The sequence below is a fragment of the Spermophilus citellus genome (genome assembly GCF_964194105.1).
Source record: "Spermophilus citellus genome assembly, chromosome: 2".
In the NCBI taxonomy this organism is placed as follows: domain Eukaryota; kingdom Metazoa; phylum Chordata; class Mammalia; order Rodentia; family Sciuridae; genus Spermophilus; species Spermophilus citellus.
The window spans coordinates 258,018,845-258,031,507 of record NC_138183.1 but is presented as its reverse complement, the minus strand read 5'-3'; the positions used below and the strand labels follow the sequence as shown (position 1 = coordinate 258,031,507).

Sequence of the window (12,663 nt, the reverse complement as noted above, 5' to 3'; positions counted from 1 at the left end):
GGGCGTTCGGGCTGCGAGCCAATGAAGCGGTGGAGCCGGGGCGCGCCGCGGCGCTGGGGCTGCAGGTTGCGGCGGCGCCGAACTACCCAGATCCCCGAGGCCGGCGAGCGCCCAGGTGAGCTCGCTGGGTTCCGGAGCCTCCCCATGGCCCCGGACCGGCCGAGGCGTCGGCTCTGGCTGAGGGGTTTTCCGCGGGCTTGGGGAGAGGACTTGTGAGCGCTGCGACGCACCTGCACCCACCCGCTTCGGAGCGGGGATGACGGGGTCCAGCGCCGCCGGCGTTCGCAGCAGGGGCGGGGCCTCCGGGGGAGCGTGCGGGCTAGGCCAGAGGGGCTGCTGGGGGAGTCCTGGGGGGCGGTGGGACCGAGGCCGAGTCTGGGTCACGGTTCTCAGCCTCTCTGGGCCCCGGGACGGCCCCTTCCGTGGGGAGGCGTTCCCATGGTAGCTGATGGCGTTATGTTTGCGTGGGGGCGCTCTTGGGTGCCTGGGGACCACCGCGGGAGGGAAGGGGCAGTGTCCTCTGAGCCAGGTGACGGGGGACAGGAAATCCTGGACCTGGTTAATGATTCGCCTGGTTCCGGGAGTGGGGGCGGGGCACGAGGATACTTGGGAAGTGGGGTGTATTGAAGTGCTCACTAGAGCCAAACTAGTTCCCCCAGCCACCCTAGGAATGCGAGGCCTGAGGGTGGGGCTGGGTACAGAAGAGCATGGCCCCACACCAAGGGGCCACAGCTCTGAGCCAGTTATAGTGAAAGGCCAGGAGGAGGAGAGGCGGTCCAGGCTGTGGTCAGGCAGGACCTGATCCTGTGTTCTTCCTACAGGACAGGGATGTTCTTCGGGCTAGCAGCCATGGAACTGAAGGTGTGGGTGGATGGCATCCAGAGGGTGGTCTGTGGGGTCTCAGAACAGACCACCTGCCAGGAAGTGGTCATCGCACTAGCCCAAGCAATTGGTGAGTCTTCTGGAGGCAAACAGCCCAAAAGGTGGGACTGGGCTGGAGCCTGGTGGTCCAGCCCCATTTCCCCCTGAAGAAGGGTGGGGTTGGCTCTTGTTCCCTCTTGTCCTGCCCCAGTTCCTCAAGCCAGGTTGACGAAGACTAGGGAGACAGACTGACCCTCCCCTTTCCCCCCAGGCCAGACAGGCCGCTTTGTGCTTGTGCAGCGGCTTAGGGAGAAGGAACGGCAGCTGCTGCCACAGGAGTGTCCAGTGGGTGCCCAGGCCACCTGTGGACAATTTGCCAGCGATGTCCAGTTTGTTCTGAGGAGGACAGGGCCCAGCCTGGCTGAGAGGCCCTCCTCAGACAGCTGTCCACCCCCAGAGCGATGCCCAGTTCGTGCCAGCCTCCCCCCAAAGCCACGGACAACACCAGGTCGTGAACCCCACAAAGCACTAACCTTTGGCCCGGGGTGTCCCAGACTGGCCCCTCGTCCTTCGTCCCCTGAGCCTGCAGTCCCTGTAGCACCCACATCAGGCTGCTTCACAGACCTTCAGGGCCTGGAGCTCAGGGTGCAGAGGAATGCTGAAGAGCTGGGCCATGAAGCCTTCTGGGAGCAGGAGCTGCGGAGGGAACAAGCCCGGGAACGAGAGGGCCAGGCTCGCCTTCAGGCACTGAGTGCAGCCACTGCTGAGCATGCTGCCCAGCTACAGGCTCTGGATGCTCAGGCCCGTGCCCTGGAGGTTGAGCTGCGGTTGGCTGCAGAGGCCCCTGGGCCCCCATTGGCCACAGCATCTGCAACTGAACGCCTGCGCCAGGACCTGGCCATTCAGGAACGGCAGAGTGTGGAGGTGCAGGGCAGCCTGGCCCTGGTGAGCCGCGCTTTGGAGGCTGCGGAGCATGCTCTGCAGGTGAGTCTAGGAGTCCCTGGCCCCTGTCATTTCCCCACCCCCAAATGTGTGGACTTGAGGGTCTGGCATCAGTCAGACTAGAAAGGGTAGTCTATGTGGGGGCACCAGAGTTATGCCCCCTGAGGATCCTTGTCCCCCCAGGCCCAGGCCCAGGAGCTGGAGGAGCTGAACCGGGAGCTCCGGCAGTGTAACCTGCAGCAGTTCATCCAGCAGACGGGGGCTGCACTGCCACTACCCCCAGATAGAGGTCCCTCTGGCACACAGGTCAGAGCAGTTGTAAAAGAGGCTGGGCAGTGGGGCCCACCCCACCTCCCAACTGACCTGATTTCTCCACAGAATCTTCTGTGTCCAGGCAGAGAGGAGCACCTCCAGGGAGCAACCCAGGGCCCTGTCCTAGTGCCCAGCCTGAGTCCTGAGGGTATGTCTATTCCCCACTCTGGCAGGATGGGCCCTCCCCTGGTCTCAGCCTCCTCAGCCATTATCCTCCCACAGTTGTCCCCATGAGACAGAGTTCCTGGAGGTAACAGCCCCTGTCCCAGAGTGGTGCCTGCTGAGGACAAGCCAGATCAGCCAGCACAAGCCCTTGGACAACAAGAGTCTGTGGTCACAGAAGATTCCTTCCCTATGAAGTGGGAAGCCCCAGTGTCCCAGGGTTTCTACTGTGAGGGATGGAAGTGCCAGGGAGGGGTTGCCCTTGTCTTTGCCAAGTCTGCCAGGCCCCCTGGAGAAACTGGCAAGAAGTGGCCAGGCCCCAGAGTCCATTACTACTTGTTGCGGTTGGGAGATGTGTGTGGATAATGTGTTCGGCTTGTAGATGAGTGCTGCCAAAGGCAGTGTCCTTCACAATGGGTGTGCATCGCCTCCTCACCCTGACGCTTAGACCTCAATAAACTGCCCAAAATGGCCTGATTTTGTCCTGAAGCTCTGTGGGATCATGTCTGTGGGGTCTAGAACTTGAGGTGCAGACAGGAGCCATTACAGAAGATGCCACACTACCTGGATAAAGTGCTTCAGGACCAAAGCTCAATAGGTCTCAAGGCTGGGGCTCCTGGGGCCCACATTCTGACTGCTTTGCCCTGCCTGCCCCTGAGAACCTTTGTGATTCCATGCCTGATGGAGCTTGCTGGCTCAGCCCTGGCCTGGGTTTCTGTCTGGATCCCCTCTTCCACCTGGCTGCCACCAGTAGTAGGAACCTATGATGGCAGGATGTGTTAGACCTGCCTGTCAAGTTTACTGCCTCCTGGAGAACCCGTGGAGGAAGGTCCAGGACTCCTGGATTGGCCAGAGGAACTTAGCCAGCCCCAGGGAGGGTGTGGGCATTACATGGACAAGGCTTGTCCCGCTCCCAGGGTGGGCTTGAAGCTTCTGCTGTGAGTCTGTGGCTGTAAAATTAGGGAAGGGCAGATTCTATAACCCAGCTGCGGCCTAGGTCCTCGGGCTGTAGCCTCTCCCAGAGTCCTGGTCCTCAGGAGTGTGGCACACTCCCGGTTCCCAGGGCTGTGTTTGGGGTTGGAGATATTTGTGATAAGCAGAACTTGAGGGTGTCATGCAGGAAGCCTTGGGTAGTACTGGGGAATGGGATGGGGATACTGGATGACAGGTTTGGATAGACTCAGCTTTCTCCTGGGGTGGCTTCTGAGCGGGGTCCAGTGCTCCCCATTTCCTCTAAGGCAGACTGCAGGGGACATGGAAGTCTTGAGCTGGAGTAACAAATAAGGCACTTGGGGCCTCACAGAGGTCAGGGCCACCAGAAGCCCACTGATGTGGGGAGCAAGTGGGACTGGGTATCACCTGCCAGAGGCAGGGAGCAGGGAATTGGAAGGCTCCCAACCTGGTGTCAGCAGGCCAGAATCCCCAGCCTACTGCTCTTATCTGCTCTCCCACCGGAGCCTGCTGCTGCCTGTGGGACCAAACACAGGGTCACAGCGGGTGATGCCCAGAGTACAAAGGTCACTCTAGCTGCAGCCTGGGACCTGCTACCCACCCCCCCCCCAGCCCCCTGCAAACACCCATACACTCAGGACGGTTGCATGCACTTCCGGGTATCAGTCTGAAGCCATCATGGTTCATCTCCCAAACTAACCCCACAGACCAACAGGAGGGAAGGCCAGGTGTCAACCAGAGACCACCCCATACACAGGGAGCTGGGGGTGGGGGGCTAGGTCATGTTCTCCCATGTCTAAGCTGTGTTCCCTAGCCCTAAGGGGAAGCAGGCACAAAGCCGGTGTACACCATCAGTTTCCGGTACTCTTCCAAGGATACCTGTCTTTCCTGAAGTTATTATCAGGCCCTGTCCATTGCCTGCAGCTCCTGGCCCTATAAAAGCTGCTAACTCCTCGTAACTACCAGACAGGTGCTGTGCTCTGGGATGGGGAAATGGGTTTAGCCCCCTTCCTTGGTGGCTATTCCAGGTGGACCAAACCCTACACTCCAAAACAGTTGTCTGAGTGCTTCAGATCACTAAGCAAAACTTTTTGAGTTGCTGAAAAGTTTAGTTTTGAGTTTCAAACTTTTACTTTGAAGACGATGCTAAAGTGAAGAAGGGTCAAGCTCCCTACAAGTATCCATTCCGGACAGGGCAAGATCCACACCAGCAGAGGCAGGTACCCACCAGGTGTCCCTGTAGAATAGACAGTCAAGACCATGCTCATGCCTGGGCAGTTTGGCAGGAGGGCAGAGCCAGGCCTTACTGGCCTCAGAGCTCCTGCTTACCCCCAGACCAGAAGTGGCCCCTGGCTACTGAGGGTCATGGTAGTATTGACCCCTGGCTCAGTGAAGAGGTAAGTGGCTGTTTGGTAATAAGTCAGCTCTGCAGTTTCCTGGCCCAAGATCATACAGCCTCCTTTCACCTCCTGAGACTTCAAGGCATGGCACCACACTGGGAGCAGCACAGTGCCCTCCAAAGCCAATCACAGTCCTTGTGAGGTCTGGACCAAGCCTACTCCTCCTTCTCTGGTGACCTGGCTCCAGCCATAGCCATCAACCATCACAGCCCCCAGAGGAAAGGACAGGTGTCCAGACCAGGTGCTCTAGACACTCCTCAGCCAGATTTTCAGGGTGGATTGAGCATACCCAGCAGAGAGGGACTCTGAGGGGCTGGTCCCTGGGCCCCACAAAGAAGTCCACCGTCCTGATTGCCTCACTGAAATGGCAGAAATTTGCAGAAGAATCAAAGCTGCACTCCCTTTCCATAGGAAGTCCCCAGAGGCAGTTCCTGTAGGCCTGGGTCCTGTTGGCTGAAGATCACAACACCCCTGCTGCCCAGCTTGATGAAGGCTCCTGGGAACGCAGCACAGCCTGGTACCCTGGGACACAAGAAGAAAGTTCCCTCCAAGAGGGTATCTGGCCCAGTCTTCCGTCTCCCACACGCGGAGAATCCCCTGAATGGCCCCCTTCCCTCCCCCACCGGTCCTTGCTGGGCTCTGACAGAAAAGCCTGTAGACGCAGTCCCGACCTCAGGGCCAGCTGCCCTTTCCCCCCAGGGTGTAGGTGTGCACCCTTCAACCCTCATGTGGCCAGGCCTGCCCGCTAGACCGAGGTCACCGAGGGGGCCAGGGTTTCGCGCTGCCCAGAGACAGATCAGCCGCTGTCACACGCACAGTGGGTCCGGAGCAGCGCAGTGTGCGGTGGGCAGTGGCTGCCCTGCGCCTGGAGGGACAGTCCAGCGGGCGGGCGAGTGGAGGGGTCGCCCCCCGCCCCCTCCAACTTGGGCATCCTAGCCACGCTGCCTCTGCCTTGCCCGATACCCAAATTCCCCAGGGGAGGGCAGCCTCCGAGGTGAGCCCCGCCCGCCAGCCTGGGACCCCTCGTGCGTCACCTGAGACCCCGGCACTGGGCCGTCGCGGACTCTCTACCAACTTCAGCGGCAGCCACAGCTACCCTCGAGCCCCCGGCAGAGCCCCGCCGGGGCCCCGCCGCCCCGCCCCATATGCAAAACACCTATCCTATAGCCAATGGTCGGCCAAGCCGGGCCCGCCCTGCCGCGCCACAGCCAGTGGGCGCCAGGGGGGCGCAGCGCGCCCCGCCCACCGCCGCGCGGTCCTCCGGGGGCGAGGCCGGCGCGTTCTTTTCTGCACGTCGGCCTGGGGAGGGGCTGCCACCTGCCAGGCGGGGCGTCGCGGGGTGGCCTAGTCGGGAGGCATCCCCCGCTGGCAGGACGCGTGGTACGGCCCAGGCGGTCCCCCTCCCGCACGCGTTGGTACAGCCCGGGTTCTCCGGGCGTCTGGGCCCCGGGCTGGGGGCGCTGCCTGTTGTTTCTGTCTTCCGCCCGCCCAATGCGGTGGAGTGTGGGGCAAGGAGGGCCCCTTGTGGAGGGACCTCCTGCAAGCCAGAGGCTGCCCCCGTCACACACACCCCGTGCAGTATTACTGCCTGGCCGATTCGGGGCTCTCCCCGTCAGAGGTCCACCCCTCTCGGAGAACCCAGAGCGTACATAGCCTGGGCTGTGACCCGGGAGGCGCCTGGACGCGCCCTGACTCGGCGCCCTCAGAACGCTTGTCCTGCCTGAGCCGCCCTTTGCCGACTCCTGGGAGGCCTGGGAGCCCCCAAGGACAAGCAATTCAGTCTGCCTTCCAGGAGGGAGCGCCAGCTCTGTCTGGTTTGGTTTTTCAGATGACCCCCGACAGGGGCAGTCCCGGGGACTCCTGGGGACTCCGGGTCCCTCCCGTGGGATCTATCGACAAGGAAACCTCCAGAAGAGTCCTAGGCTGGAGGGGACATCTCGAGGGGTGCTGGGCTCTCAGTGGGCTTTTTCCTGTCTTTTCCAGGGACCCAGAAGAGTACTTGCTGGGCACTCAAAAGGTCTAAGGGAGCAGACTGTCACCTACCCAAAGACACACAGGGCCAGCAGCTGCAGCAGAGCCCCAAGGTAGCGGCCAAAAGAGACTTGGCCCTTCTCTGCTCAGTCTGCTCCCTACCATGGCCTAGGTGGTTCCTGAGGTGGAATCATGGGCTACCCAGGACCCCTGATCTAGCAGGCAGATGCCTGCTCTACTTTTGCTCCTAAGGCAGGGGTCCTCATAAGCTCTTTGTTTTCCTGTCTCCCTCAACCGAACAGCACCTGCCACACATGCCTCAGAGCCTGGCCCTCCCTGCTGTAGGCTCAGCTAATGCCCCTTTATCCTCATATCACTCAGGTCCTTGACCCAGGGACCAGCCCACTCAGACTCAGCCACCTGCTCCTAAACCCACTGCCCCACTCTTTGTTCTCCCTCCTTCCACTGCCCCCTGCACAGGCTGGGCTGCAGCCTGTCACCTGCCATCCAGGGAGGTGTCTGACCCAGCCCAGACCTGGGAGCTTGGATAGTGGAGACAAATTAAAGCTTAGTGTGGTGAGGGTGTGATCATTTACAGATGGGAGAAGAGCCAGGGGTCAACTCAGTTCCACTCCATCAAAAATTGAGAGATCATCACCAGGCACCCTAGCATACACTTATAATCCCAGTGGCTAGAGAGGCTGAGGCAGGAGAATTGTAAATTCAAAGCCAGCCTCAGCAATTTAGTGAGGCCCTGTCTCTAAATAAAATATGAAAAGGGGATGGGGATGTGGCTCGGTGGTCAGATGCCCCTGGGTTCAATCCCTTTACAAAAAAAAAAAAAAAAAAAATTGAGAGATCATGCCAGACTTATTGACACAGGCTTGTTTGTAATCCCAGTGACTTGGAAGGCTGAGGCAGGAGGTTTGCTTGCAAGGGCTGGGGATGTGGCTCAATGAGTTAAATCTCCAGTACAAAAAAAAAAAAAAGAAAAAGAAAAAAAGAAAAAAATTGAGAAATCCCAAGGTTTGGATTACATGAGTCTTGAAGGAACTCCTAGGAACCCCTGGGATCCCTGAGGAGGCCCATATCTTCAGAGCAGAACACAAGTTGAGGGAAGAAATCAGGAACTAGAGGACAGGGGAAAATCGAGTGCCTGACTACCTCCTTCACCTTACCCCGAGTCCTGCCAACCTAAAATGCACCTCCTTTCACCATCCATAGTGGGCTGAATGGTGTCCTCCTAAAACAAGTTATATCCACATCCTGAAATCCAGAGCCTATATATTTGTGCTTATTTGGAAAAAGGGTCTTTGTAGATTATTTCAGTGAAGGATCTTGAAATGGGATCAACCTTAATTACCTGTGTGGCCCTGAATCCAATGACAGTATCTTTGTAAGTGGCAAAGGAGAGGACACACAGAGGAGAAGGCCATGAGAAGACAGAGGCAGAGACTATGAAGTAAAATTTCCACAACCCAAGGATGCATGGAGCTCCAGCCACAACTGAGAAAGGCAGGAGAGATCCTCCCAGAACCTGTTGGTCAGGGACTTCTGTTCTCCATGATTGTGAGAGAATAAATTTCTGTTGTTTTAAGCTACCTGGGTTATGGTCAGAGGACAGTCATATACTGGCCTTCCCTGGTCTGAGAACATAGAGCTGCCTGTCCCTTCCTGGCTCTGGGAGTTTCAACTCCTTGTTCTCTCCCCACTCCCTCCCTCCACCTGCCCTTGCTTCAGCCTCTCTTGGGCATCTACCTGGCTCTGGAGGCCATCCCTGCTCAAGGGGATGGGGTAGAATGGGGCAGGAGGTGATGCCTGGGCTTAGTGCTCACCCAGTCTCACGTATGTGCAGGCCTGATGGCAGAGGGAAAGGGTTGGACAGAACTCTGGGAGAAGCTGGCCTGGGCTATACAGAATTGAGGGAGCTCCCACCCTAGCTCTACCCTCCTGTACACCATATCTGTGCCTGTCTGTGCCTGCACGAGGCAGAAGCATCATATCAGCACAAACCAGAAATCCAGCAGGGTGCAGGTCTGTGTAGGTAAAATGCATGTGTGTGTGCACACAGGCCATGGCATGTGAGAGCTGGCAGGTGGGCAACTCACTGGTGTGCATAAGAGGTAACAAGACTAATGTGAGGGGAGTTGTATATGGGAGATATCTGTGCTTGACAGGGTGTGAGGCATCTACCTGCGAGCAGGTAAGGTGTCCTTTTACACCTTAGGGAGGGCATCAACAGATATGTTTCTATGCTCAGTTGGGGTCCAGTTTGGCCTCAGGGTACTCTTTGGGGTCACTTTTTATTCCTAAGCTTGAACTGGCATAGCTGGGTAGGTTGTAAACTGCTCAAAGATGCTCTCTGAGATGTTCTTCACATCTCATTATGTGTGAATGTGTCTATTTTGGCAATTTTTCCAGCTGTGTCCTAGGGGCAGCTGTGAATGAAGGTGGGAGAGGTTGGTCCTTGTCCAGGGGGATGCTGAATTGACCTGCCTGTCTTCCTCCTTCCCAGGAGCCTCAGTGGATGTGAGCACCCCTATATCTAACTGTCTTTAGCAGGCAGGTACATTCACAGAAAGGGCTGACACATGTGAAGTCCAAACTAGGAGGGATGATCAGATACCCTTCCTGCAAGGAGGGCTAGGGTGCCACCCCCTCTTTACCATGCTGGACCCATCCAAAACTCTCTCCAGTACTCACCCACTCAATCCTCACAATGACCTCTGGGGTACATATGACCATCAACATCATTTTACAGCCAAGGACACTAAGGCACAGGCAGCAGAGAGGGACTTGCCTGAGGTCAGATAACTGATACTCAAAGTGCCTGCGTGACTCTTGAGGAAACCACCCATCCTGATCCTGGTCTCTGGCCCATCAAGAATAGAGAGCTTATTCCTGAGTACCCTTCTGTGGCACCATTCTTCCTTCCTTCCATTTAGCCTACAGCATCGGTGATGTTTCAGCCATTGCAAACAGACAAAAAAAACCCCTCTCAACATTGCTCCCTCTGCACTGCCTCCATCCACTCTTACCTCCCTTCACAGTTAAGTGGCTGCAACCTGGTTGCTGCTCATTGTGCTGTTTTCTCATTCCCTTTATCCTCTGGTCAGCCCCTGCCCCCAGCACTGCTGTGCTCCTGTTCTGGGATATGGGGGCCAGCAATCTCCATCTCACTCCCCCAAGGACTCTCTCCTTGATCCAAGTGCCTGTTTCTCCTGGTTACAGACTCTCTCCTGCTTCTGTCAGTCCTCCATTCCCACCACCCTTGAAATATTTATTTACTTATTTATTGGTCTCTTTTGAGGACTCTGGACCTCTTAATGTTGGAAGCCTGGGGTTCTAGATCTATTCCCCCACCACCCTATTTTACCTCCAGCACAGCCTTTGCCCTCTCAACATCTCCTCTGCACTGTCCGGTACCCACAGGACTCCCCCAGCTTACTCCCTCCCCTGAATACATTCCCATCTCCCTGCCCTCAGTCTTCCTTTCCCTTTCCCTTCCATGACATTCACAGCCAACCCTCAGCCAACCAGCTGTCTTCTACTACATCTACCAGGAGCCATTCCTTCCAAACCAGTGGTCCTGTCCTGGATGGGGTCCCCTTCCCGCAGTCAACCTGCACCTTGCTTGCTTTTATGCAGAGGCCTGAGGGGTCCATAAGCCAGGGCCAGTCACCTGTGCAGCACCCCAGTGTGCCACCACGCCCGGCCCCGCAGTCTTTTTTTTAAATATTCAATTTTTTAGTTGTAGTTGGACACAATACCTTTATTTTATTTATTTATTTTTATGTGGTGCTGAAGTTCAAACCTAGGACCTCTCACGTGCTAGGCGAGCGCTCTATCTCTGAGCCACAACCCTAGCCCTCTTTTTTTATGTGGTGCCGAGGAACAATCCAGGGCCTCGCACAAGCTAGGCGAGAGCTCTGGCTCTGAGCCACCACCCCACTCCGCAGTCTTTTTGTGAGAGCACAGATCACCTTCACCCATACCCTACAGCTGAGTTCTCTACAGTGTTCTTGGTTTACTGTCTCCCTCCACTGGGCTGGAGGGGACCGGGATGGGGGCTCATTCTCTGCCGTGCTCCAGCAGCTCAAGAGCCCGCACACAGCGTCCATCCCGAGTCCATGCAAGATCTTTGCCACAGTGGCCGGAGCAAAGCTGCGCGCCGCAGAGGCGGGACGCCCTGCCCCGGGGCACTCGGGGTCTGGTGGGGCCTTCAGGGGGCGGGGCCTGGGCGGGGCTCTGGGCCGCAGGAGGCCCTCCCGTGCGCTCTGGGCGGTCGGACTGCACCACCTGAGGCAGCGGGGGACACGGTTTGGCCGGCGCGCCCGCGAGGGCTAAGCAGCACGAATGTCTCGGAGCCATGTTCTTCCTGGACGGCGGTTCTGCACTAACCAGTGCTTTTTAGGGAGTAAGGGCCGGCCGACGCCTCGACGCCCCGACCGCGGTTCTGACCCGTTCTTGTCCCAGTGGTTCCCGCCAACGGGCGGGGCGAGGGCCCCGGAAATCGGGCTGTGCACTTCCGGGTCGGGGAGCGCGCGGCGGCGGAGGCGGTGGCGACGGCGACCGCGACCGCGACCTGGCCTCGTCGCGGAGTCGCTCCGAGGGCGGCGGCGGGAGCGTCGGGTGCGCCCGGTAGGCGCGAGGTTCCCGGGTACGTGCGGCGGCCGCGCCGGCCCGGCGTCCCGGCCGCGCCAGGCCGTGCTGGCCGCCCGCGGGCGCCGCGCGCTTTGTCTGCGGCCTGCGGGGCGGGGAGGCCTGCGCGCGGGCGGGCGGGCCCTGAGGCCTGGCGCCGGCCCGGGAGCCTCACGCGGCGGGACGTCCTGGCCGCGGCCGCAGGGACGGGGCTGCGCGGGGCAAGTGCGGCTGTGCTGCCTGGTCCCAGCTCCCGGCCGGCGTCGCCGGGTGGGCCTGGTCCGCTCTTGCCCGGGGCTGTGGTTGACGGCAGAGTTGCACGTCTCTTACTCGGCCTCAGCCGTCCCCAGGCAGCCTCTCGGGAGGGCGTCGTCCGTGTTTTACCGAGGAGTAGCTCGGAGCCCAGAGAGGCTGAGTAACTTGCCAGCTTCACACAGGCAGAGAGGCAGAGCCAGAGCTGCTCCCTCATCCTTTCACTCAACTGTCCTGCTCTTTTCAGAAGCTTTTGCCGAGCTTGTGTGCCCTGGTTTCTGCAGTAGACAACAGTAATTTGCTGGGGAGGCATGTTGACCACTGGTGGCACGGATAGGGTTTGAGGCTGAGGTGGGTTTGGCTTGGGACTTGACATACTTTCCCTCTCTCATGGACCACTTGGTTTTCTTTATTAGAGGAAGAAGACTGTACCACGGGGTCCATTTCAACTCATTGGAGACTTTATAGTCTCCAAGTTGTTGAGTTTCATGACAGTTTACAATTTGAGGTTTCCTGTCTCCTATGGTAGGAGGTGAATGGGGAAGGACAAAGCCTGAGTGAAGAAGTTGGACTTGCTGCAGGCTTGCACAGTGCCCTGAATGGGCACCCAGGCTCTGGTCTTGGCACCAGTGTAGCCCTTTTGGTTCCTCAATAACAGTTGGAATTGCAAGTTCGGTGGTTCCTCCGAGTTTGAAGGGGGAAATAGCCTTTTCAGTTTTCTTGTTTTTCTCTTGACCTCCCAGCATCTCTCTGAGAGAGTTCTGCCAGTTCTGCCAAGGACAACCAGGAAGGACTATGGGCTTTTCTGCAGGAATGGTTTAGGCCTTGGTCTCTGATGCTTAGCGGTGGGGATGATGAACCCCTGTGGGCCTGCCCAAGCTGGAGCTGCTGGGGGACTAGAAAGAACTAAGCTAGAGGTACCCACTAGCACCGTGTTCTGGCTGGGCTTTCTGGTGGGGAAGGGGAGACTGGTGGCCCCGGATTGTGGTTTTTGTCCTTGCTGCTTGCTCCGGAGGTATCTTTGGAAGCTGCTGGCTTCTTTTGTTCTCCTGCGTGCAGGCCCCAGTTGTTGCCTCCACTTGGGTTTTGTGACATCCAGAAAGAATTTTACTCAGCTTTCTCAACCTGAGCCTCCAACGCCTTGGTAGTGGGCCATAGTGTTCTTTGGCTG

At 58.1% G+C, this 12,663-nt stretch overlaps 2 protein-coding genes and 1 long non-coding RNA gene across 10 annotated transcripts in view; 2 read left to right on the top strand and 1 right to left on the bottom strand.

Moving 5' to 3' along the window:
- The first annotated feature begins 22 nt into the window (after positions 1-22).
- On the top strand, positions 23-2,755 carry RASSF7 (Ras association domain family member 7). Of its 5 annotated transcripts, XM_081282233.1 has the most exons (6): positions 23-115; positions 822-952; positions 1,133-1,845; positions 1,987-2,109; positions 2,182-2,263; positions 2,338-2,755. In XM_081282233.1, exons 2-6 carry the CDS (start codon positions 829-831, stop codon positions 2,367-2,369), a joined length of 1,074 nt encoding a protein of 357 aa, XP_081138359.1. In that variant the 5' UTR covers positions 23-115; positions 822-828; the 3' UTR covers positions 2,370-2,755. The 5 variants fall into 5 exon arrangements, with proteins under 5 accessions (XP_081138359.1, XP_081138362.1, XP_081138361.1 ...); XM_081282236.1 differs by having other exon boundaries at positions 1,484-1,845; positions 2,182-2,755; XM_081282235.1 differs by lacking the exon at positions 1,987-2,109.
- A 1,580-nt stretch (positions 2,756-4,335) lies between these two features.
- On the bottom strand, positions 4,336-5,762 carry LOC308641327. The gene is made up of 2 exons (XR_014020434.1): positions 5,663-5,762; positions 4,336-5,150 (listed from the first exon to the last, which is right to left on the bottom strand). It is a non-coding gene; the product is annotated as an uncharacterized lncRNA (long non-coding RNA).
- Positions 5,763-10,759: 4,997 nt separating this feature from the next.
- PHRF1 (PHD and ring finger domains 1) overlaps positions 10,760-12,663 on the top strand; it is a 30,774-nt gene continuing 28,870 nt past the window's right edge. Inside the window, exon 1 of one of the 4 annotated variants that reach the window (XM_081266907.1) lies at positions 10,760-11,016. The gene's annotated coding sequence lies outside the window, so the exon portion shown is untranslated. Of the gene's footprint in view, positions 11,017-11,094; positions 11,260-12,663 lie in introns of those variants that run through there. The other 3 variants (XM_081266909.1, XM_081266906.1, XM_081266908.1) reach the window with 3 other exon arrangements.

What these genes read in the sequence shown, in the direction of transcription:
- RASSF7 (XM_081282232.1), top strand. Translation starts at nt 829, where the DNA reads ATGTTCTTCGGGCTAGCAGCCATGGAACTGAAGGTGTGGGTGGATGGC. An exon ending in CGCACTAGCCCAAGCAATTG is followed by an intron (nt 953 to 1,132) that starts GTGAGTCTTCTG and finishes CTTTCCCCCCAG; the next exon opens with GCCAGACAGGCCGCTTTGTG. An exon ending in GAGGTCCCTCTGGCACACAG is followed by an intron (nt 2,110 to 2,181) that starts GTCAGAGCAGTT and finishes ATTTCTCCACAG; the next exon opens with AATCTTCTGTGTCCAGGCAG.